This window comes from Eriocheir sinensis, chromosome 19 (assembly GCF_024679095.1).
Source record: "Eriocheir sinensis breed Jianghai 21 chromosome 19, ASM2467909v1, whole genome shotgun sequence".
Classification (NCBI taxonomy): domain Eukaryota; kingdom Metazoa; phylum Arthropoda; class Malacostraca; order Decapoda; family Varunidae; genus Eriocheir; species Eriocheir sinensis.
The window spans coordinates 3,986,861-4,011,430 of NC_066527.1; the positions used below are offsets into that span (position 1 = coordinate 3,986,861).

A 24,570-nucleotide genomic window follows, 5' to 3' on the forward strand; every position below is an offset into this window, starting at 1 on the left:
ACACGAATTTCCCTGGATAATCGGTTATATGTTATTTTATTAGGCTATTAGATGGATCTGGATGTGCTTCGAAACAATCTGATAAGTGTCTCGCAAAACGGATACAACTAATTAACCAACCATTCTTGTATAAATTACCGTTATTAGATTATGTACTGCAAAATTGACAATACCCCCTTTTCCTTATGTATACAGAATAAAGGGAAAGCTAGCTACTAGGTACTTATATCTTCTGAGGTTTAATTTACAGTCACATGCACACCAACCAACATTGAGGTAACCAGTTTCACATAAAAAATATTAGCCCTTGAGCATGTGGTGGGGTAAAAGGGAAAATACATGAGGGAGGAGAGGAAATATAGAAGGGAAGAAGGAAAGAAAGGAAAGGACTAAAAAGTTCAAAGTAGAAAGGGGAGAGAGAGGAAGGAGGAAGAAAGGAAGGAGTAAAAACGTTCAGAAGAAAAGGAAAGATGGAAACAGACAAAAAAAAATCAAATGAGAGAGAGAGAGAGAGAGAGAGAGAGAGAGAGAGAGAGAGAGAATGATCAATGCATTCCTTCGTCTAATCAATGACTCAGTACGCATTTTTGCACCTTGTTCCGGGAAGAGAGGGAGCTATGTTTTCAATCCGTTCGTGGAAGTGATATCGATCGGAACAGCTGATAACCAATTGATTGTTGAAATAGCGAACTCAGAATCGTAACATGCAAACCACAGGAACGAATATGAGTGCAAATAAAGATTGAGAATACACACTCATGCATTCTCCTCTTAGATAATCCCAAAAGTATATAATTCATGTTAGTTTTTTGGAGGTGCATGAATTAGGTTTTCCCGTTTTTTTTTCCTGCCTCCGACTCACTAAAATCATGAAATGGCAATATGGCAACACACACACACACACACAGAATAAGGAAGAGAAAAAACGAACACGTATCTGATCTCTAAATCCTAACTTATCCAACTGGTAGATGATCACATTGCTGGCTGATAAAACACGATAAGGATGAGGACATAGAGGAAACATTATGACAGCAAACACATATGATAACAAAGCTCACTCATGACACAATATAGCTAGGAGGCAACCACACTCTGAGGAAGTACAAGGGATATTATCTGAATTCGGACGTGAAATACCCCTGCACATAGTATTGGTTAGTTGAAGCATACCGAAGATACAGAGATAAGATAAAATGCCCTTCAGCTATTCCAGGAAACACGTGAGAGACAACATTCATGGTAGTATTGCCGATTTATAGTGTTGCCGATTTCAGCACCATCGTTTCAATTTTGACTTTCTGGTTTTGAGAACGTATGGTATGAGCTTTAATACGAACTTCCCCGCACTGTGTCTAGTAAAACATGCACAGAAGGCTTCCTAGAACATGACATGAAAGGAATGGACAGGAAAGACCTGTCGTAGTCTTGTAATTCACCGGGGTAAAAACAAAACACGTCAGCCACTCGAGTGAGACAGGAAACGTAGCCACATTTCCTTAATCTGGCACCTTTTGTTCTCGTCTTGTACGCTTAAATGAGTAAGATATGATATTACTTTAAGCCTCAGCATGGTAAAGAACTGTATTAGTGTCCATATAATAGCACGGTAATGGGAACTAAGGGGACTATTGCTGTATAAAATAGATAATATCCTTGATGGCAGCTCAGGTGATATCTCCCGTGGTGGCAACTTCTCGGTACTCTCAGTTGGTCACTAGTCAGTTTGTTACAGGGAAGCACAGAGGAAGGAAGTCAGTCCCGGATGCTGTACTTCACATCTGCTCATTTCACCCATTCACTGATTGATTCCGGGAGTTTTATTTATCGAGGCAAGACAAAGTCGAAGAGGAACAAGCAGAACGATTTCAACACCATTCGCTGCAAGAAACGCCTGTAATAGAAGGTAACTCAGTGTTGAGTGTTGCGTATACGTGTACTGAACTTGTATGAAACGGCATCCGCTCTCTCTCTCTCTCTGCATTTTCTTTGTTTTCTCTTAGGTGACTTTTTCATTTACGTACTGTCTGTGTTTGTCTGTTAGTCTGTGTGTGTGTGTGTGTGTGTGTGTGTGTGTGTGTGTGTGTGTGTGTGTGTGTCAATCTGCCTGTATTTGTCTGTGTTTATGTCTGTCTGTCTACTTGTTTGCCTTTATGTCTGTTTCTGTATCCGTGTTTGTCTCCTGTTTGCCTTTCTGTCTGTCTGTCTTAGGGTAAGGTGACCAGATTTCTGAGACAAAATCCGGGGACATTTTCGGCTCAGAGGCGTAAAAACCTCCAATACATGTAGTGTTTTTGTCATTAAAAAACTAAAACGGGGACACTGCCCTTACAATTCATAAAGAAACATTCAAAAGTTTATTTCACCCAAATTATCCTTAATTGCAAAGGAATTGAATAAAAATTCAATTGATTAACAATGAGTTTCTTTCTCTGATCAAAGTAGCTGAGATCAAGAACATCCATAAAATCAACTGTAAAAAACAAATATCAGCTAGACACTTCACCCAAACTAAGGCCTCCTCCTTATTCCTGGCATTCTAAAATATGTAGTAAAAATTAGAGGATCTGTCAGTCAGTGAAAACCGGGGACATTTCCGGGGACAGCAGTAGCCGGGGACAGGTCACTGAAAACGGGGACTGTCCCCGGAAAACGGGGACAGTCCCCGGAAGCCGGGGACGTCTGGTCACCCTATCATAGGGTCATACAGTCCACACGTTATGGTCGATAGATTTAGTGCATAATATAGGGTCATGTGTGGGTGCCGCAACACACCTTCCCCCCCCCCCTCCCCCCCGTGACTCATGCTCAGGTGCTACGCGTTGGCTATCTGGCTGAGTCATGTATCGTGGCGCCGTGGTTCGAACCCCGCCCGCCCTCCTGTCACCATACAACCTTATACAGATGCTCATTACTTTCCCTTTCGGCCACTCCTCTGAACTCTTTTATAGGAGTAGTGATTGGCGGTCTTTTTTTCATTTTTTTTCCCCTCGAGCTGTTTCCTTTGCTAAAAAAAGTCGATCACTCTCCACCTCCTTCCATACTTTTATTTTATTATATCCAGTTTTCCCTGGTATTTTTGGTGTTAATAGTTATAGTAGATGCATAAGTAACCCCTGCCATTCACTATACCCTCTTTACCTGTTGTTTTCACCTTGCTGTATTCAGGGAACATTTTTTAGGAGACACTCAAGATAGGGCCAAAAAGCTTCTTCTTCTTTTGACCTGTAATGCTTTGTATCACTCCTCTTGTTCCTCCCTTCTTATTCATACACCTTTCTTATCAGTGTTATGAATTTTCTAAACTGAAATAAAGTCACTTATCTTCACTTATTCAGACATTTGTGTCCTTTTTTCCCAGCACTGCGAGGAACACTTTTGCCAACTTTACCATTCAGCTCTGGGCCCATATTCTTAAACGCCTCGACACCTTAGTACATGTAGTCAAAAATGCTCCAGTAGTAGTTATAAAGATTGCCATGTGCGGTTTCATGACCCAGGCGGTAGATCTGCAAGGTTTCTGTGCCATGAACGGGAAAAACACTTATAAGAACCTGTCCTTTCCTCTCCGTGGCCCTTAGAAATAGCACTATCATGAGCCCGAAACCTTTGAGAATACGAGTCCTGGAGGTGGTATGGTACAGAGGCATAATTAACCCCATCACTAATATCACCAATGTTATCTTTATGTTTTTCACCTTGTATACTTGATAACATTTAGGAGACAGTGAAGGTCAGATTAACTTAGAGCTGTGTGCTGTGTTTGGCTTTAAGAGCAGTGGCAGTTCAGGTCTTCCAGGGAAAGAGGGAGAAAGAGAAGGAAAGATAAAAGAAAGTAAGAAGGATGTAAAGAAACTCTATACTCTTTATTAATGTGTGTTTCCTTCTTTTTCCTCTTCTTCTTCTTCTTTATTTAATATCTTTGTTTTCCCTCATGCTTTGGACAGGTTGATGGGGATGTTGTTCATCTTGTGTGTTTCCTATTGATTAACTTTTAATTGTTCCTCGCTTCACACTCATGGCCTTAAAGTGGTCCATTAGGGGGAAGGTCAGGCCAGGAGTTTAAAACTAAAAGGGTACAAAGGGGGTGCATATTTTTGGATGTGACACCCTGTCCTGTATTTGCACGGAGTAATTAACTATGTGCTCTTACAATATCAAATATCAAGAGGCTGATTATTTATAATTAGTATTTAGGGCCCCTACATGCAAAGGATCTTGAAGGGATTGCTTTGTTGCATGTGTTGCTCCTAAAAATTCCTCATTAAAGATTTCATGTTTATGTTTCTTTTTGCAGGACCCGCCAGGATGGCGCTAGTGGATGGACACACTCCGGCAAGTAAGGGGTCAGCAGGAGGCCAAAATGGTGTCTCCTCAGCAGTGGGTCGCGTCAGGAAGGAGCTGGAGATCCTGACACTGTACCCCACGGAGAGCGAGGCGTCCCCGGCACCTCCCCAGCAGGCCGGCACCAAGACGGTCCTCAAGGCGGACTGGGCGACCACCAGCAAGAAGGTGAGCCGGCCAGCCAGCGACAGGAGTGGTATAGTCTGTTCAGAGTATGAAGTCGGTTCAGGGTGGAGCTGATATCGTCGTTTACTTCTATCCATGCTGCCAAATCAGCTTTCGTACATGTGTCTCTCTTATATTTCCCATCCTTGTGCTATTTGAAAGCGATATTTTATATATTCTGTATATAGTAAAGGAAGCTGCATAGTACAATGAGAGTCGATGTTTAGGATTATAACAAGGATTTGTATAAATTTTATGACATGTGGCAGCGATTTTTTCCCATGTTGCCACATTGTGGTGGTGGTAGTGGTGGTGGTGGTTGGTGTGTCCCCCTTGGTCCCTCCCCTCGGTCGAGAGGGAGAGAGAGAGATAAACAGGTGGGTTGTGGGTGGGTAGGCCGGGAGAGAGTACTAATCTGATAATTGGCGGTTGAACTGGCAGCGCTGCACTCACGGGAATTCTGGAATCTGCCACACCTTGAACCGACTTCATGCTCCGAACAGACTATAGTAGAGGTCGTGTGGAAGTATGAAAGGTCAGGCATTTCCCACATCATGAGATTTGATGACCATTCTCAGCAAATACATGTCGCTGTATACCCGTTAGGTTAAGGCGAGGCATTTTGTGTCATCTTGCTGGCCTTTCTGTACTCCACATTGTTTCCTGGTGAGATCTTACCTTCATTTTGCTGTGTTATCCGAGAATTAGTAAAAATTCAAATGAAATTTCGCTGTATCTGACATGAGTAACAAATTTAAATAACATTTTGCTTTATCATACAGTTTGGGTCTGTGCACGAGCCTAGCACAGCAGTAGTAATGGCAGTAGTCATAATAGTAGGCTGAGATGTGCCTCTGTAATGACTCCTTAGTTTGTTGTAGTAGTAGTAGTAGTAGTAGTAGTAGTACAGTAGTAGTAATGGCAGTAGTCATAATAGTAGGTGTGTGGGCTGAGATGTGCCTCTGTAGTGACTCCTTTGTTCTGGAATCTCGTGGACATTCTTGGAAAATTATTGTGCCATTTTTTGTCTCTTCCCTATTCATTGGCAACTAAAGGGCATGTTTAAGGAAGACCTCCTTAGAGGTTATGCCAAGAGAAAGGAACAATAAGTATTTGTCATTGTGAAGCATCTGTTGGCAGTACCAGGGTCACTGACCGTGTTTTTGCCTATGATGCAGTGATCCTTGCAGAGTCACTGGAGGTTCCGATGGCTCTTGAGGCCCAGCACGGGTGCATGAAGCCTTTGGGGCTCAAGATCTCTGGGCCAAGGCTGAGGTACAGGTGGCTGGAGCATATAAGATAAAACAGCACAGTCTGTTCATGCGTGCCGTGAGGACATTGAGGTCTTGGAAAATTTCACTTACCCTGGAAACTTATTACAAAACAATGTCAGGTCTCATCAACAAGTCCTACGGCAAATTGGCTTGGCCGACTGTTATGGACTCACTCAGCACAAGTATATGGCCTTGTCGATACCTGTGCAGGACAAAGATCTGGACCTTCAAGTTGCTTGTGCTCCCTGCCTTACGCTATGGCTGAGACATGGATATTGAAAAGTGACTTGGAAGAGGTGGATTGATGCCTTTGGTAGTGAATACCTCTGCAGAGTCGTGGGATATCGCTGTAATGAAACTGTGCCATATCAGTGATTCCTCTGAGTCAGAATCGAAGCCTAGCTATTACCTGTATGGTCCATGAACACCAACTCTGGCTTTTGTGACAGCTTAACCAGAAGCTGATGCTGCTCACTGGGTTGTTTGTGTAAGAAGCAATCCTACGTGGAGGAGGACAATAATTAAGGGGCACCTGCAAAATTTGTAGCTTGATCAGGATGAATCCTGCCATGAGATACTAAGGAAGGGAAGGGCCTGCATGGGGACTTTCTCAGGAGGTGTTGTAGGGTGGGTGAGGCGGTGTGTGCCCTTAGCGTGTGCTGCCATTGATTGATTTTCATCCAATGTTTTGTCATGCCAGTGCTGAGGAGCTGCATTGATTGTGCAAAATCTCTTGATACTATTTTGCCTTAAAAAAAAAAAAAAAAAAAAAAAAAAAAATCAGTAGAGCCCAAAATAACACAAATTTGTTTCAGTAGCTGAGGGTCAATCATTTTATTTAACTCTTGGAACTCTCCAGAGTCCTCCAGCCCTCACACGGCCGCTTGCCCCGGCCAGCTTGGGCTGTGTGTGCTATTTCTTCCGCTCATTCCAGATACCTAAATTTCATCTTGGAAAAATTTATTTTGAGAATGTGCTCTATGAATAAATATGCAAAGTAAAGAAAAAAAGCGACTCATTTTCTTTTTTAAAGGAAAACGCCATCATCCCATGGAAAGACACACTGCTGAAGAAGCTTGAGGGGAAAGCAAGTGGCCAGACCCTCCTGTGGTTGCCGGGGAGCGGCCGGCACGTCAGCGAGGGGCCCGACGCCTACCAGCCCTTCACCCACATCACCCGCACTCTGCACCTGGAGGATGCGCTGGAGGTGTGTGCCCATCGCAGGATTCGGCCCAAGAACATCATTACCTTCAGCAGCATAGACTCCCGGGCGCTGCCTCCGGGCCACCCGTGTGCCGACCTGAAGGTGCTGTGGTTCAGCGCTGGCGTCAAGGACCAGGACGAGGGTGAGGACCGCCACGACTGGTACGGCAATGTGGAGTTTGCCGTGGATGCATCCATCCTGCTGGAGTGCTGGAAGTACAGCTTTCTGGTGGAGATGATGACCACACCTACACACACAACCTCCCGCATCCTGCTCACAAACACCGACTTCTCAGGCGTGCTGCGGCCCTACAACCCCTATTGTGCCGGGGGCCCCTGGCAGGTGTCCGCAGAGGGCCAGTTGGCACTGCGCAAGTGTTCTCGCTACAGGTTTGTGGGCACCAACAGGCACCCTCACATTCTGGAGTTCCTGTTGGACACCAGTGCAAGGAAGGAGAAGAAGCTGCTCCAGGCCTGTCAGCTGTCCTTCAAGAACCACGAGGAGGCGCAGGACCTGACGGTGCGCCACGTGTGCAACCGTTACCAGCGTGCCAAGACGGCTTGCCCCACGCCCTTCCCTCGCTCCATCACGGCGACAGTCTTTGCCATGCGGCTCCAGCAGATGAATGTGCCGCCTCACTATGTTCCAAAGCTGTCCAGTGAGTCACAGCAGCTGTACAACGAGGCTATGGCTCAAATTAATTTTCCATTCAATAAGCTGTGTGTCACACCACTGCCTTATATATGACAGTTCCAAATCCAGGTCCACAGTTGTTGTAGTGCTGGAGTGTTTTCATTCTGGCCTGTAATCATCTATTTTTGTATTGTAATTTTAAGCTGAGCCTCATCAGTCATCACATCAATCATGTTTTGTTATGTAAGGAAAATGTACAAAGTTATTCATTCTCATTGCATTTTTTAATTTTAATTTGTTTCATATGAAGTATATGAAGTTTTCCTGTTTAAGGGAAGGTGTTTTATACCTCATAGGTACGGGAGCATCTAGTAATTCCATTCTTCAAAATATAGTTTGAACAGAAGAAATGTTTGAATGCACTCGTGGAGCCTCCAGCTACACCAGTCCTGATGTATTTATAGTTGTCGCTGGCAAGGCATTAATTTGATTCCTCATTGTGTAATTTGTACAAATGGAATTTCTGAAGTACAATGTAATAGTATGATGGAGAATTAAGGAGAAAGAAATTTTTACATTTTTAAAATTATTTTTTGATAATTCTTATTGGTATTGAAGTTTGATTTCATTGAATTAAGGTTTATTCAAGTGTTTTATTTATTCTATTACTTTCAGATTTTTCTCTCGCAGAGTTTTTGTGTCGATCTCGTGTTTTCATTTGCAAGGAAATTTGAAAGAGTATTTAAAAAATTGAGTAAAGAATTTTTTTTGGCTATGTTCAGATGTGAATGTATGCAATTAATTATATATGGGTGTTATTGTACCAACCAAATATATATAAAAAATATGTACAGTCCATTTTTTTAAATGCAACCACCATATAAATCTATCCTGAGTCCATAACCTTTTCATCAAGTGTCTATTTGAATATATAAAGGCAATTTTAGGTGTGCAAGTGATAGACAGCAACACTACAGTGGTTAGCAGCAATCTTTTCCACTTATCTTACATAACTTGTCCTCCAACTAACACACACACCTTTCTACCTTCCTATTCAGCTTTTTCTACAATGTCATAATATTCCCTTGTAGCCTTCCAACTAATATAAAGCATTTCTACCTGACTTGCACCTGTTCTCATTACCTGCCTGAATCACCATTATGTTATAGTTCACCTGTTTCTTCATTACCTGTTAGTGTATGGGAGGTAATTATTTTTAAGAGGGATTAATCTTTGTTTTCCCTGTCATAAGTAAACTGTAAGCGCTCAACTTGGCTGCCATTGCAAGTCCTGGGTACCGACTACAACCACATATAATCCCAAGGGTCATCCTACCCCTGTTCACTTTGTAATGCTAGTAAAGTAGAATCATGCTATCAGAACTTTATTGATGGCTTACTTGTGATTTTATTTGGCCATGTTTGAGATTTGAACTTGTGTGGTGAGTTAATTTATTTAGTATATATTTTTTCTCAGGTGGCGGTGGGGCAGCGTGTGTGTTTGTGTGTGTGAAGAGAACTGCATCGTGGGTTTGGGTTACTGTTCTCCCCTTGAGCTGCGTCTCCCCGGCCATGGATGAGGCATTGAGGCAGCATAAGAGGGAGGTCTTCTCTTCTCAGCACATCCCTGTGAGGATGAGCCCTACTAAAAATTTGGTCTGTGGTTCCTTGATTGTTATTCTTTGCTGGAAATTTTGTGTTTTGTTGAAGTAGAAAAAATTCAACTCCCTTTTGAAAGTTTGATGGATTGAATTAAAATTGTTTTTAATGGTCTCAAGGATTAATAGGAGTTTTAGAGTGAAGAGATGGCAATTAAATGTCTCCTGAGACTTTATCATATCATAGGAAAGGCTTTTAAATAAGATGTTGATGTAAATGCCTCTTGCAGACACTGATGAAAGCTGGTTAATGCCGGTGACTGCCGCCGTGAATGGTTTGGTGACGGATTCCTTTTCTATGGGAGCAACAAAGCAAGGTGAGTTGGTGCATGCATTGTCTCCAGGTAGAGGCCTTAGCCCTCCAGCAGTACACTGATAGAAAGTGTTCATGAAGAGTAAGGTGCCTCAGCTGACACTTTGTTGACTTGGTGAATAGGCAACAACAGATTGTTGTTTTATACTTCATGGCCTCACCAAACCTCATGGACACCACAAAGATTACAGCATGATGACTGTCACCTTGATATTGGCTACTTGTTGCGTGGTGATTGTTGGCTGCTCATCACTGTGCAGGTTATGAAATTCATTCCACAAAATACACCTTTTGCCTCACACCAATTCATTGTGGAGAAAGTGGGTCTCTTTGTTGGCCAGATCACAGCCTGGCCGTGGGGCCTCTTGAGAAATTCAATAAAATGGAATATTCCAAAGATTTTGAATTTTGATGATACATGGAATAGAATTTTCTGCAAGTCACTTGCTGCATGCATCCTCAAACTTGTGTTCATTTTTCACAAGGATGCAGAGTTGTTTGCTTTTTGTGTGTGAACCCAGACCACTTGAGTCTGTCAGACCAGTACTGTAGGTGACAAGAATTTTATGTAGAGTGGATGAGTGAGCACTTTACTCATTGCTTTCACTATTTTCAAAAGTGTACATAAGGTGTGATTGCTACAGGCCTGTCAGTCTTCTTTCCCTTTTCAACTTTGAATAACTACTGTATCAGATTTTTTTTTCTTTTGTATTGCTGTTAACCTCTTTAGCAACGTGATGTAACTCATTCCGTTCACTTTTTCACCTTTGAGATCACTGCGCTGGATCACAGGGCAGCGCCAGCCCACTCTTGGTTCAGGGTGACTTGCAGGGCAATTCCTTGTTATGATGAGATCTTTTGACACAAGCTGCTGCTGTTCTCACATCACTTAATATGCCACGCCAGACTGTCACCTTGAATTATTCTTTCTGAAGTGACTTTAGAAACTTACCTCCTCAACCAAATTCTTATTGAGATATTAAAGTATGACTGCACATGTGGTGTGCTCAAAGTGATTCATACACATGGCAAATCATATCTTTTGTTAACAGCTTGTAAAGAGGTCAGTGGGGGACAGAATATTATTGATTATATACTCAAGAAGTTGGAGTGTATGAAACGGTAGTAAAATAGTGATATTCTGTGCAAGACAGGAGCTGGGGAAAAAAATTATAGGAAATGTAGCATCAAGAAAATTTTGAGATGACTGACTTTGTGTGTAATAAGTATCAGAAGGTGAGAGTAACTACCAGCTTGTATCAGAATGTCCTGATTGCTGGAAAATGGCCCTGCAAGTCTTACCTGGGTAGAGGAGGCTGCTCCTGCCATGTGGGGGTTTGGAGAGGTTATGTTATACAGGACATAACTGCCATTCATGTTGAGTAATAGTGAGTGTGGACCAAATTTTCATGGAACAGTACATTTTCAGAGCCAATGGGAAGGGAAGGGGGTGCGGGACATTGGTGTGTCAGTATAGCAATGGCTTGTGTTGTTCGGAGGAGCGGATACAGTGCTCATTTTATGTGCATGCTGGGCCCATGACCCGCCATACTTTGATGACAAGAAACAATACACCTTTATTTAATGTTGATTTGCATCAGTGCATTATGCTGGGCATTGACCGTTAGCGACATCATGTTCTCCAGCCCACAGCCACCACACAGCCTCAGTGCTCTTGTAGCCTGCATGGTGAGCAGCTGTGTCCTGTTTGTGAGTGCTGCCTCCTCTCCTTGGCTGCAAGGTGCTCTGGATTTATATCCTGTACCTCACTTATTGTGAGCACAAACAAGTCTTTGACAGCTGAAATGACTGCACAGAACATTGTACTGCATAAGGTTGGGCACAAAAGTAAGGAAATCGTCAATTAGTTGGTGTTTGTGAGTTCTGCGAGGAACTGGGTGAGGTGCTTTAAAGGTGGCAGTGGTGTAGACATGCCTATGGCCAAACAACATTCTGGTAAGCTCCAAAAGACTTCCTCCAGAACTCTGACATTGTTTGAGAACGAGCTTAGTCCCCAACTCTTCTTGATGTGTCATTTGTTGGGGAAGATTTCTTTGACTTTCCTGGACATGATTTGGCTGTGAGCTGAACAGTCTACACTGCTGGCACCTTAGTGTCTCACTGGGTTTTTAAAAAAATGTAGAAAAAAAAAGAAGCTTCATTTGGTGCCCAGGTTTGTAGGTCTGTGCCAGTTTCAATTGTCACTTAGTTTTTCTCAGTAAATGTGGTACAAACCATTTTGCAAAGTCAGAGCAGCCTCTGGTCAAGGAGCAGAACAGGTGTTGACCAACAAGGTGCATCTAGAGTACTTATACACTGGGGAAGTAGCGACAACCTCAAGCTAGAAATTAATTTTCTTCAGAGCCAAGCAGTGTGCACTGACTCCATCTGGCATGTGTGCTGTCCCCTCTCTGGTGCCGGTGCCAGAGTTGTTGTAAACACTTGTGAAAGCATAGTATGAGAGGGGAGGGTGATAAGGATGTTAACAGTCAGTGTTAATATGGATATATTTAACTATTGTACTGTTGAATATTTCCATTTAAACATTGGCTGTAAACATCCTACTCCCCATTCACCTTCACCGACTCTTACACTATGCTTTCGTCAGTGTTTACATCAACTTTCACCGGCACCAGAAAGAGGACAGCAGGGAGTTGGTGCGGCTGCTCGGCAGTGAAGTAAAGGGTGTCCCAGCTTGGAGTTATCACTACCCTCCCAGTATATAGGTATTCTAGATGCATCCACTCACCATGCAAACTATACAAGCACTGAGGCTGCATGGTGGCTATAGCTTAAGGATTTGAAGTCCCTAACAACCATAGGTAGTGCAAAGAAACTAAGAGAACAGGTGTTAATGTTGTCATTAATATAAGGTGGGTTGGGTGCCACACGAGAGGTATTGAAACATCCACTCCCATATATTTGTTTATTGTACAAATCACACCGATGTAAATTAGTATTGCAACAACTTTGTAGTGCACATGTACAGGGAGCACACCCGGCACTGTCTCGCTGGCTGCCTGCTGCTGCCACCTCTCCATCCAGCAGCATCCACCACAGGGTCTGCAAGCACCACCATCCTCCCCACCACTCGTCCTTCAATGTTGCAATCACGTCCATAAGCTGCCATCACCTGGAACAGTAAGATTAATTATAGTAAAGATTTACTCAAACCAGCTGTTCCTCTGGTGCCCATGATGTGATTGTTATGCCTCACCCCCTCTCTCGGCTCTTGTGGAGGTGACAGTCACTTGCACATGTCAATGGGGGCATACGCTGGGGGGCGCGTCGCCTCACCTGCCCTACGATGCCAAGCCCAAGGGTCTCTCTGGGTGAGTCTCCATGCAGGCCCATTTCCCAGCCCGAGTACCTCCCGGCAGGATCTATCAACTTGCTCAAGCCATGAACTCCGTGGGCGTCCCCTTGGCCTCCTCCACTCAGGATTGTCTCTGACAGAGACAACCTGATGAGCAGGATCAGCTCCCGGAAGACGGGCCACATGCCCGTATAGCCAGAGGTGGCGTTGACGGACTATGCAGGTAATATATGTCGAATCAGTCTCACGGAGTAGTCACCAGTTTGACACAAAGTCATTCCAGCGATATCCCATGATTCTGCGTAGACACTTATTACCAAAGGCATCAATCCGCCTCTCCAAGTCTCCATTTAGTGTCCATGTCTCACAACCATAGAATAAGACAGGGAGCACAAGGGACTTGAGGATCTGGATCTTTGTCCTACTGCACAGTTATTGACAACGCCATATACTCGTGTTGAGCGAGTCCATAACACTGTGGGCCAGACCCATCCGCAGTAAGACTTCCTGGCAAGACTCACCGTTGTTATGAACTACGCTACCAAGATACGTGAAACTTTCTGAGATCTCAATGTCCTTGCCACACGAATGAACAGACTGTACTGTGTCATCCAGCAAGCCCAGGAGACCTGGAGTCCCAAGGGCCTCCTCGTGCAGTGCCTCGAGAGCCATCACCAAAACCTCCAGCGACTCCGCCAGGGTTACTGCATCATCAGCAAAAACAAGGTCAGTGGCCCTGGTATTGCCAATGGATGCTCCGCAATGACGCTCGTCCACAACTCTGCCCAGTACCCAGTCCATACAAGTGTCGAAAAACGACGGGGCAAGGACACAGCCCTGCTTCACTCCCGCATTCATGGGAAAGAAGCTGGACAAGCCCCCCACACTTCATGGCACTCTCTGTCCCAGAATACAACCCAGTCAGCAAACCAATAGTCCTTGCAGGAATTGCAAAAGATCCTAGAGTGCCTCACGATGCACTGAATCAAACGCCTTCTTGAGATCGACATAGGCTGCAAGTATCCCCTGTCGAAACTCACGTCGGCGCTCCACCAGTACGCGAAGTGCTAGGATACAGTTAGTTGTTGACTTGCCAGGTGTGAACCCAGATTGTTCAGGTCTCTGCATCTTCAGCAGCTGGCTGTGAATGCGCATCAGTAATAGGTGGGCAAGCACCTTGCCTGGCACACTGAGCAGTGTAATACCATGGTAGTTGCACATGCTCTCAGATTATTACCTTAGCTTAACTTGTGTACAGGACACAGTTTTACTCTACACTATAAAACATATCAGTCACTGCCACCACTGCAAAAGCTGTTACAGTGTCTGTAGCTGAAAAGTGATTGTTTTGTACTTTGTGCAACTAATAGTGTCTATAAAGAACTAAATATATTAATCTTCAAAATTATCTTAAATTTATTAATTGTTTAAGTGCTTTGTGGATGCTGAAGATGCAGAAACCTGAACAGTCTGGTTCATGCCTGGCAAGTCAACAACTGACCATATCCTAGCGCTGCGCGTACTGGTGGAGCGTTGACGTGAGTTTCAACAGGGGATACTTGCAGCCTATGTCGATCTTAAGAAGGCGTTTGATTCAGTGCGTCGTGAGGCACTCTGGGATCTTCTGTGACTTAATGGGATTCCTGCGAGGACTATTGGTTTGCTGACTGGGTTATATTCTGGGACAGAGAGTGCTGTGAAGTGTCGGGGGACTTGTCCAGCTTCTTTCCCGTGAATGCGGGAGTGAGGCAGGGCTGTGTCCTTGCCCCGTCGTATTTCAACACTTGTATGGACTGGGTACTGGGCAGAGTTGTGGACGAGCGTCATTGCGGAGCATCCATTGGCAATACCAGGGTCACTGACCTTGTTTTTGCTGATTATGCAGTAACCCTGGCGGAGTCGCTGGAGGTTTTGGTGATGGCTCTCGAGGCACTGCACGAGGAGCCGAAGACCTTGGGACTCCAGGTCTCCTGGGCTAAGACAAAGGTACAGGTGTTTGGAGGCTCGCTAGATGAAACAGTACAGTCTGTTCATGGGTGTGGCGAGGACGTTGAGATCTCGGAAAGTTTCACGTATCTTGGTAGTGTAGTTCATAACAATGGTGAGTCTCGCTAGGAAGTCTTACGGCGGATTGGCCTTGCCCACAGAATTATCGACTCGCTCAATGAGTATATGGTGTTGTTGATATCTGTGCAGAAGGACAAAGATCTGGATCTTCAAGACCCTTGTGCTCCCTGTCTTACTCTATGGTTGTGAGACATGGACACTAAATGGGGACTTGGAGAGGTGGATTGATGTCTTTGGTAATAAACGTCTATGCAGAATCATGGGATATCGCAGGAATGACTTTGTGTCAAACCAGTGACTACTCCGTGAGACTGATTCGACATATATTACCTGCAGTGTCCTTCAACGCCAACTCCGGCTCTATTCAGGCACGTGGCACGTTACCCTGAAGCTGATCCTGCTCATCGGGTTGTCTCTGTAAGAGACAATCGTGAGTGGAGGAAGCCAAGGGGACGCCCACGGAGTTCGTGGCCAGAGCAAGTTGATAGATCCTGCCGGGAGATACTCAGGTTGGGAAGGGAGCCTGCATGGAGACTCGCCTGGAGGGACCCCCGGGCTTGGCGTCGTAGGGTGGGCGAGGCGACGTGCCCCCCCAGCGTATGACCCCACTGATTGCTTTGTGGACACTATATGATAATTAATCTCAGGCTACAACACAAACTGCCCCTCCCTGGGTGGGCGTCACTCACCGTTCCAGCGCTCCTTGTGTGCAGGCCGCCAGCCGCAGGGCCCAGGTGGTCAGCCTGCTCGGGGTTCACTTTTTGTACTTGACTGAGAATACTGTGGAAATAAATATCAAAATTATATTATGGCTGCTGAAATGCACTTTAGTATTAGTTTATGCAGCAAACTTCTTTACAAGTGATTGTATGACTAAAACAAATATCTGATGAGAATGCCCGGCCATTCAACAATAACAACGTTATATTATAATTTCATTAGGGAATTGTCAACCATGTCACTTTTTTTGTGGTTGCGACATGGTTGACGAGTTTGCATCTGAGACATTCTTTCATTCTTGCTCTCCAGGGGAGGCTTGTTCCTAGATTGGTTATGGGAAAAAAACCTCAGTAAATGATCCTCCCCTTTAAAGAGTTATGTGCCTGCAGTCAGCATGGGTTCTAGAGGCTAAGTTTGTTAGAAGGAGGCATCCACTTGCTCACTTGCTGCACGTGTATGTATTTAACAGTTAGCTTTATCAGCAACTTGACTAACTTGTACTGCCAATATCAATCTATTAGCAGACAGTTTTATTACAAGCATTACTTGTATTCCCACTAGTGCCGAGAGTGAAAGCTGCAGTGGAGGGACAGAAGCCAAGGACCAGAATTATGGGGTGAATATACGTGTCATGCATTTGTACGAGGCGGCCCAAGAGTGAATGAATGTACATTAATTACAAAATTACAAAAATGGTACAATATTGAACTTAAGTTTCACATTTAGCACTTTGGAACATTTTATGTACTCAAATTTTAATAAAGCTTTTAAGAGTCAAACAAGGCCTTTCCCCTAACCGAAGTTTGTTTTTTGATTTGCCAAGAAGGGGAACTGGGATATTTATGATCGTAAAACACACACATGCACAAACTGGTAAGTTCCCCACACACCTTCCTGGCAGGGGCGAGGGTCGGGCGGAGTTGTCAGTGGCCGCCCTCTGCCGGGCTGGGCGGGGTGCGGCACTTCTGCGAGCGGCTCAGGGCTGCCGGGTCCTGTGGCTCAGGGTGGAGGAAGACACGAGGGCCGGGGACGTGCGGGGGTGCGGGGTGCTCAGCGCTGGGCCGCCACGGAGGCCAGCGGCAGCAGCAGCAGGAATGACGCCAGCAGGGGAGGGCAGGGCAGCGTGGACGGCCCGCCGCCCAGGGCCCGGGGCTGGACGGCGGCGATCTTGTTGTCCTCTGACGGGGCGGAGAGAGAGGAGGAAAAGGGGCTGGTCAGTGTGTATGGTAATGAGATTGCATTTGGCAACTAGTATTTGCATATCATTGTGTGTGTGTAAGCGTGTGTGAATGTGAACGTGTGTGTGTGTGATAAGTCCCTCTTGCCTTCCTTACCTTCTGTCACGTACACGAAGACCGAGGCGGCGTCCGTGTTGGCGGCGGCGCACGTGTAGTTGCCGGAGTCCTGCTGCTGCGCGTCGCTCACCGTGAGGCGCGAGGTGACGGTGGGTCCGCCCTCCACGTGCACCTCCACGCCGCCACGCTGACGCTCGTAGTTGATCATGCGGGCGTCGTGGTACCAGAAGATGAACTGGGGAGGCACGGGGCTCTGGGGGGAGGAAACACGCGTTAGTGGGTGTAATTACCATTCAGTAGTCTAGTAATTTAGAACCCACAAGAAAGATACTCTACCAAGATATCAAGGACTGGTATAACAGTACAAGATGTGCCTCTGTCTTAAGGCACTACTGCAGAAATATTAGAAAAAAAATAACACATGCTTCCCTACAAATAAGACTTTCTATATAAATAAGTGAAGTTCTGCCTTATTAACCATGAACGCTGGCTGTCATATGTGTGAGGAGAGACGTATCCGTACCCAGCACGTTGGGTTACCTGTTCTATGAGGCAGGTGAGTGAGATGGTGGAGCCGACCTGCACGTGTCGGGTGCCGCGGCCCGGGATGACGGCGCGCGGCGACACCACCGCCAGCCTCACCAGGTGCGACGCCTGGCCCGCCCCCGTGGACACCTGCGGGATGTGGAAGACTGTACAGGACTGACGGGGAGGAGGGGGAGAAGGGAGGGGAGGGGAAAAGGAGGAGGTAGAGGAGGGGGGAAAGGGAAAGGAAGAGAAAGAAAAGGTGGAGGGAAAGTGAGAAGGGGGGAAGGGAGAGGAGGAGTGGTGGGAAAGGGAAAATGAGTGGGGTGAAGGGAGGGATGGAGAGGGAGGCGGCCGACTGCAAAGAAGTGAAGGGGAGGGGAGGGGAAAAGGGGGGGGGACGGGAGAAGGGGGGGAGGGTTGAGTGATATGGGAACAACGAAATGTATGTGTGGGGGGGTGGGGAGTGGGGATCGACTGTAGAGAACTGAAGGGAAGGGAAGGGGTGAAGGAGTGGGGGTCGGAGGGAGGGAAGATTAAATGGTTGAGGGGGAACAGGGGAATGGGCGATCATTTTGTGTGCGCGGAACACTGCAATGCTCTCTTCACAGATGGAATAAATGGTACGTGAAAAGAGGGGCGGGGGGGAGGTGGAAGGGGGACAGGGTTAAATGGTTTGGGAATACGGGAATGGGCAGGGTGGGTGATGGGAAAGGGAGGGGGGAGCTGCGATGCTTTCTTAATTAACTACAGCTGGAACATGTTGGAAATTTATATTACAGGAGAGGAGCCAACTCAAGACAAAGATGAGAGGAAACAAATAAGATCGCTGACGTAATGAACAGCCCTCTAAGAAGTATTGTAACTTGGCTCGTTATCGTAAGTTTCCTGTAAAAGTCATCAACGGAACTGACTTAAACTGGCGATCACAAGTTGGCGGTCGTGGATGTAGCGTCACTTCAGCTCTCACAGATGGCCAAGCACAGGAGAACGCTTCGGAGAATCCATGTGAAACTAGCCGGTGGTGTGGTAGCGGCTGCGGGGTCAGCCCCGCCCCGCACCTTGCCACACACTCCCAACACCTCATGCTATTTACTACCTTTAAATGAATTTAATTAAATAATTGGATTATCCAATAAGGTCTTATAGTGTTAAGATTGTTACGCTTTTAGGATAATAACAAACATTTTGTTACTTTTGTATAAATACCACGACACGACATGGTTGGAATACAACGTACGTTGTTAAATGTCATGGTATTTATACAAAATATTTGTTACTATCCTAAAAACGAGACTTTTATTACTATATGACCTTATAGGATTATCCAATTATTCAATTAAATTCATTTAAAGGTAGTAAATAGCTGACATGTGAGAGGAAGCAATTTAGGTGTTGTGTGTGTGGCAGGGTGCGGGGCGGGGCTGACCCCGCAGCCCCCCCCCCCCCCGACCAGTTTCACATGGGAATACTATAGGTTCAAACAAGCATTCCGTAATAAGTTCAATTCTTTTTGGGTTGGGCGCTGTCACACGAGAAGCGGCAGTTCATTTTTGTTTTTGTTTTAGTTTTTCATTTTAATATTACGTTCTGAAACCTACACACCACTCACTCAAGCAGACATACACAACAACTAGACATTAACAGCTAGACTCCCCCTTACCATAATAATGCCTGTTACACTCTAGTCTTCTGGGTGGCTGTGGGTCTAAGTTTAACTGTTTTTGGGGTCACATGATATATTCCAAATCTTTACTGTAAATGATAATGGCCACAAATACTTACTGGCATCTGTACGTAAATAAGGGATGAGAAACGAACACCAGAACACCCATCCCCTGCCTCGGCCAAAGAGATACTGCCGGAGTCAGCCGGACGGGGGATGAAGTTCCAGCGTTGGCAAATTGTCGTACTCTGAACATTCCATTTATCATTTTTAGGCCCCCCCAAACTGTCGTACATTCATAAATAACGATAGTAAATTAAAATCATCGTTGAAACTGTTAAATATTGATGGGTTTCTTTCTTTTTGCAACAGTTATCGGTGAGAAACTACGAATATGCATTACGATTAATACGATAATTTGGCAACGCTGGGATGAACATAGCGCGCAGTATTTTTCTTTTCTTCCTTTCTGTTGTTCTTTCTTTCCTTTCATATCGTTTGTTACTCTCTCTCTCTCTCTCTCTCTCTCTCTCTCTCTCTCTCTCTCTCTCTCTCTCTCTCTCTCCTTTCCTATCATGTTTTCTCTTTTCTTTCTCTTTCTTTTCCATGTTTTTGTCATCCTTCTCTCTGGATTATATTGTTATCGCCTCTCTCTCTCTCTCTCTCTCTCTCTCTCACTTTATAACAACGACTCACTGATACTAGGAGACTTTAACCTCCCCCATATCGACTGGGCGACACTGTCAGGTACAGAAGGCGAGTCACATTGAATGATCGAATTTCTAGAAGAAAATTATCTAAGCCAAATGGTTTCTGAACCAACTCGACAAAATAACATACTCGACCTTGTTATAACGACCCAAGATAACCTAGTCAGTAATGTCACGGTAGGAGAACACCTCGGTTCTTGCGATCATAAATTAGTGCGCGTCGACATTAGAGCTCAAACATCAGTGACTAAAAATGAAGTAAAGGTGCCCGATTTCAAAAGAGCAAACTTCGTAGAAATCCGACAAAAACTAACAGAAATACAACTATCAGATGACGGCAATGCAGAGGAAGCCTGGCTAAGCCTTAAAAATCACTTACTCACTCAGCAGAACACATTCGTCCCCTTGTGCGAGAAGCGAATTAACAGTAATAAAAGCCCACCGTGGTTTAATAGCGAAATTAAACACTCAGTCAAGGAGAGGAAATTGTTTTACAGGTTAAAGAAAGACCAAAGCACGCCCGAAAACATTAGACTTTATAACGATGCCAGGCGACGAGTAAAAAGATTAGTGCGTCAGGCAAAGCGTAGATACGAAGAAAATATTGCAGCCAACTGTAAAAATAATCCGAAATCTTTCTTCAGTTACATAAACAACAGAAAGGCGATCAGAAGTGGAATTGGACCTTTAACAAACAGCGACGGTGCACTAGTGACTGACAGCCAGCACATTGCAAACCTCTTAAACAGTTACTTTTCCTCGGTGTTTAATACTAACAGTCTTCCTCCCACTACCACCAGCACCAGTACTAATGTAAATCTCGAGCATGCATTGCCTAATTTTGAAATAACAACCGATGAAGTCCTTAAAGTTCTCCATTCACTTAAAACAAATAAAAGTCCCGGACCCGATAAAGTATATCCTATACTGCTTAAAGAAACAAAGAGCGAAATACTCTCCTCCCTTACAACCGTATTCAATATGTCCTTGCGACAAGGCATCGTCCCTTCGGATTGGAAAAAGGCTAACGTGACATTGATTTTTAAGAAAGGAGACAAAAAAATACCAGGTAACTACCGACCCATTAGTCTAACTTCAATTGTAGGTAAGCTACTTGAGAGCATAATTAGAGACAAAATTGTGATTTACCTCGAAAGCCATTCATTAATAGGGGATTCACAACATGGCTTCCGTAACAAAAGATCCTGCCTATCAAACCTATTGACCTTTTATAACGACTTCTTCTCAGTTTATGACGTAACCAAATCATTGGACGTAGTCTATCTTGATTTCCAGAAAGCGTTTGATAAAGTCCCACATCATAAATTATTTTATAAATTAAAGCAAATAGGTATTGACGGTCAAGTAAACCAATGGATCGCGAATTGGTTGAGCAACAGACAGCAAAGAGTTGTGATTGACGGATTTAACTCAGAGTGGGCGCCGGTCACAAGTGCCGTCCCTCAGGGCTCGGTTCTTGGCCCAGTGCTCTTCATTATTTACATAAACGACATGGATGTTGGACTTAATAATCGCATTAGTAAATTTGCAGACGACACAAAGATTGGTAACTCGGTTCTCACTGACGAAGACAGGCAAAGCCTCCAAGAGGATTTGCACAAAATTTCAGCTTGGTCGGATAGATGGGAGATGCCCTTTAACGTAGACAACTGCCAGGTCCTTCAACTTGGAACAAGAAATAAGAAGTTCGATTACGAAATGAGCGGCGTTAAACTCACAAGCGTTCAATGCGTTAAGGACCTGGGGGTCAAAATCGCGTCAAACCTCAAATTCTCACATCAATGCATCTATGCAGCAAATAAAGCGAACAGAATGTTGGGCTTCATTAAAATAAACTTTTTATTCAAGAATAAAGATTTAATAATTCCGCTCTACAATAGTTTAGTCAGACCCCACTTGGAATATGCGGTACAGTTTTGGTCTCCTCACCATGCAAAGGACATTGCCAAATTAGTAGGTGTTCAGCGTCGGGCAACAAAAATGATTCCTTCCTTGCGAAACAAATCCTACGAAGAAAGGCTTTCCACCCTTAACATGTTCTCTCTTGAGAAACATCGCTTCCGAGGAAAACTGATCGAATGTTTTAAAATACTTAATGGTTTCACGAATGTAGAAGGAACAAAATTGTTTATGATCGATGACACTTTGCGAGCGAGGAACAATGGCACAAAACTCAAATGTAGACAAGTAAATTCAGACTGCACCAAATTTTTCTTCACCAACGTTGCAGTGCGAGAATGGAATAAGCTCCCACCGTCAGTGGTCCAGTGTAACACGATTGACTCCTTTAAAAATAAGCTCGACCGTCACTTCCTTGAACTTAATATTAACTAGAGTAGAAAAACAACGTTTTGGAGCCATCTGATTAGTGTAGATTCACTTAGGTTCAAGGACAGACCACCTAGTCTGGACCATGGGGTCTGTGTGGTCTGATTTTCTATGTAATTCTATGTAATTCTCTCTCTCTCTCTCTCTCTCTCTCTCTCTCTCTCTCTCTCTCACACACACACACACACACACACTCCCCCACCGCACCACCACCACCACATCCACTCAGCTAAACGGCCTCGCGGGAACCCTAAAGAAACCTGCTTATCTCTCACAGTAAGGGAAGGAAGGACAACTAAGATAAAAGGAGGGAGGGAGAGAGGGGGAAAACACTTGCCCAAAATCACCACCGCCACCACCGTCACCACCACCCAAAAGAAAGAAAGGGAAATAAGAAAGGAACGAGAGAAAGAGAACGGGGGAGAGGAACGTAGGAAGGAAGGGAGGAAGGGAAAATGGGAGGAAGTGAGAAAAGGAGAAAATGAAGGAAAAATGAAAGGAAGGAAAGGAGGAGGAAAGAGAGGGAAGGAAAAAGGAGGGGAGGAATGGAAGAAGAAAGGGAGAAAGGAAGGAAGGTGAGGAAAGGTGGAAGGGAGGGAGGGAAGGGAGGGAGAGAAGTCCTGTACAAACTCCACCACCACCACAAGCCGTCTCTCCCTTCCTTCCCTTCCTCCTCTCATTTTCTCCCTTCCCTTTCCTTTATCTTTCTTTTCCTCCCTTCCTCCCTTCTTTTCTTCCTTCTTTCCTTCCCCGCTCTCTCCCTTCTTCGTTTCTTCTTCCCTGTCTTCCTTCCTTCCTTTCTCTCCTCCTTCCCTCCCTTTCCCCTTTCCTAATCTAGTTTCCGACAATATAATCCCTTCCACCACCACCACCACCACCGCCACCACCACCACCACCACCACCACCACCACCAAAACAATGATTACTCAATAGCCAACCTGAAAATGGGTAACGTGACATGCTTTCTATAAGTCTTACACATTCTCTCTCTCTCTCTCTCTCTCTCTCTCTCTCTCTCTCTCTCTCTCTCTCTCTCTCTCTCTCTCTCTCTCTCTCTCTCTTCTCTTTTCTCCTCCTTCCTCCTCCTCTTCTTTTTTCTTTATCCTTTCCTTTTCCTCTTTTTCCTTTCTCTTTTTCTTCTTCCTCTCCTGCTTTCCTCTCTCTTCATTTCTACTTGCAGCTTTCGGTTTCAATGCATCTTTACTCTCCTCCTTTTCCTCCTCTTCCTCCTTCTCTTCAATTTTCCTTCTCCTCTTCCTGTTCCCTTTTCCAATTCCTTTCCTTCTTTCCCTCCTCTTCTTTTTCCATCCTCTATTCCTCTTCCTCTTTCCTTCCTCCACCTTCTCCTCTTCTTCTTCTTCCCCCCTCTTCCTCCTCTTCTTCCTCTCTCCATTTCCTCCTACTCCTTCTTCTCCTCTTCCTCCTCTTCTTCCTTTTTCCATTTCCTCCTCCTACTCCTTCTCCTCCTCTTCTTCCTTTTCCACCTCCTCCTCCTCTTCTTCTTCCTCCTCCTCCTCCTCCTCTTCCTCTCTCATCATGCCTGCAGCTTTCGATTCTCTACTTTCTCATTCTTTCCCTTCCTCCTCCTCCTCCTCTTCCCCCTCTCTCCATTTCCTCCTCCTCCTTCTCCTTCTTCTCCTCTTTCTCTTCTTCCTCCTCATTCATCATGCCTGCAGCTTTCGATTCTCCACTTCCTCCTCCTCCTTTCCTCCTCCTCCTCCTCCTCCTCCACAAAGTCAGGCCTCGGGGACTTCTTCCTCAACTCGTATCTCGGCCTCGCCCTCCACGTATTCTCATTGAAGGCTCCTCCTCGACTTTTCGCTGAATTTACCTCTTTCATCCTTCTCCTCCTCCTCCTCTTCTTTCTCTTCCTCCTCCTTCTTCTTCTTCTTCAGCCAGTCAATTACTCTCTCATCCATATTTTAACTTTTCTTCTCCCTTTCTCCTCCTCCTCCTCCTCCTCCTCCTCCTCCTCCTCCTCTTCCTCTTCCTCTTCCTCCTCTTTCTCTTCCACTTCCTCTTTCTCTTGTCTATCTATTCACTTTTCCATCAATTTGTTTATTTATTTCTCTTCACCTATCTATCTATCTATCTATCTATCTATCTATCTTTATGTACCTGTCAATCTATCTATCTACCTATCTATCTATCTATCTGTCTATCTATCAATCTATCTATCTTTATGTACCTGTCAATCTATCTATGTCTATCTATCTATCTATCTATCTATCTATCTATCTATCTATCTATCTATCTATCTGTCTGTCTATCTATCAATCTATCTATCTTTATGTACCTGTCAATCTATCTATGTCTATCTGTCTATCTATCT

At 44.8% G+C, this 24,570-nt stretch overlaps 2 protein-coding genes across 2 annotated transcripts in view; one reads left to right on the forward strand and one right to left on the reverse strand.

The window, feature by feature from the left end:
- The first annotated feature begins 1,706 nt into the window (after positions 1 to 1,706).
- On the forward strand, positions 1,707 to 8,469 carry LOC127000572 (uncharacterized). Its single transcript, XM_050864399.1, has 3 exons — positions 1,707 to 1,906; positions 4,298 to 4,512; positions 6,817 to 8,469. The coding sequence occupies exons 2-3, from the start codon at positions 4,309 to 4,311 to the stop codon at positions 7,732 to 7,734; spliced, it is 1,122 nt and encodes a 373-aa protein (XP_050720356.1). The 5' UTR covers positions 1,707 to 1,906; positions 4,298 to 4,308; the 3' UTR covers positions 7,735 to 8,469.
- A 1,131-nt stretch (positions 8,470 to 9,600) lies between these two features.
- LOC127000573 (hemicentin-2-like) overlaps positions 9,601 to 24,570 on the reverse strand; it is a 191,682-nt gene continuing 176,712 nt past the window's right edge. The window contains exons 6-10 of the mRNA XM_050864400.1: positions 17,529 to 17,663; positions 17,028 to 17,241; positions 16,584 to 16,871; positions 15,663 to 15,753; positions 9,601 to 12,723 (exon numbers count right to left, since the gene is read on the reverse strand). Coding sequence (XP_050720357.1) covers positions 16,744 to 16,871; positions 17,028 to 17,241; positions 17,529 to 17,663 — 477 coding nt within the window. The 3' untranslated portion in view covers positions 9,601 to 12,723; positions 15,663 to 15,753; positions 16,584 to 16,743. The remainder of the gene's footprint in view (positions 12,724 to 15,662; positions 15,754 to 16,583; positions 16,872 to 17,027; positions 17,242 to 17,528; positions 17,664 to 24,570) is intronic.

Coding starts and splice junctions, on each gene's coding strand:
- LOC127000572 (XM_050864399.1), top strand. CDS start 4,309: ATGGCGCTAGTGGATGGACACACTCCGGCAAGTAAGGGGTCAGCAGGA. Junction 4,513..6,816: donor GGGCGACCACCAGCAAGAAG/GTGAGCCGGCCA, acceptor TCTTTTTTAAAG/GAAAACGCCATCATCCCATG.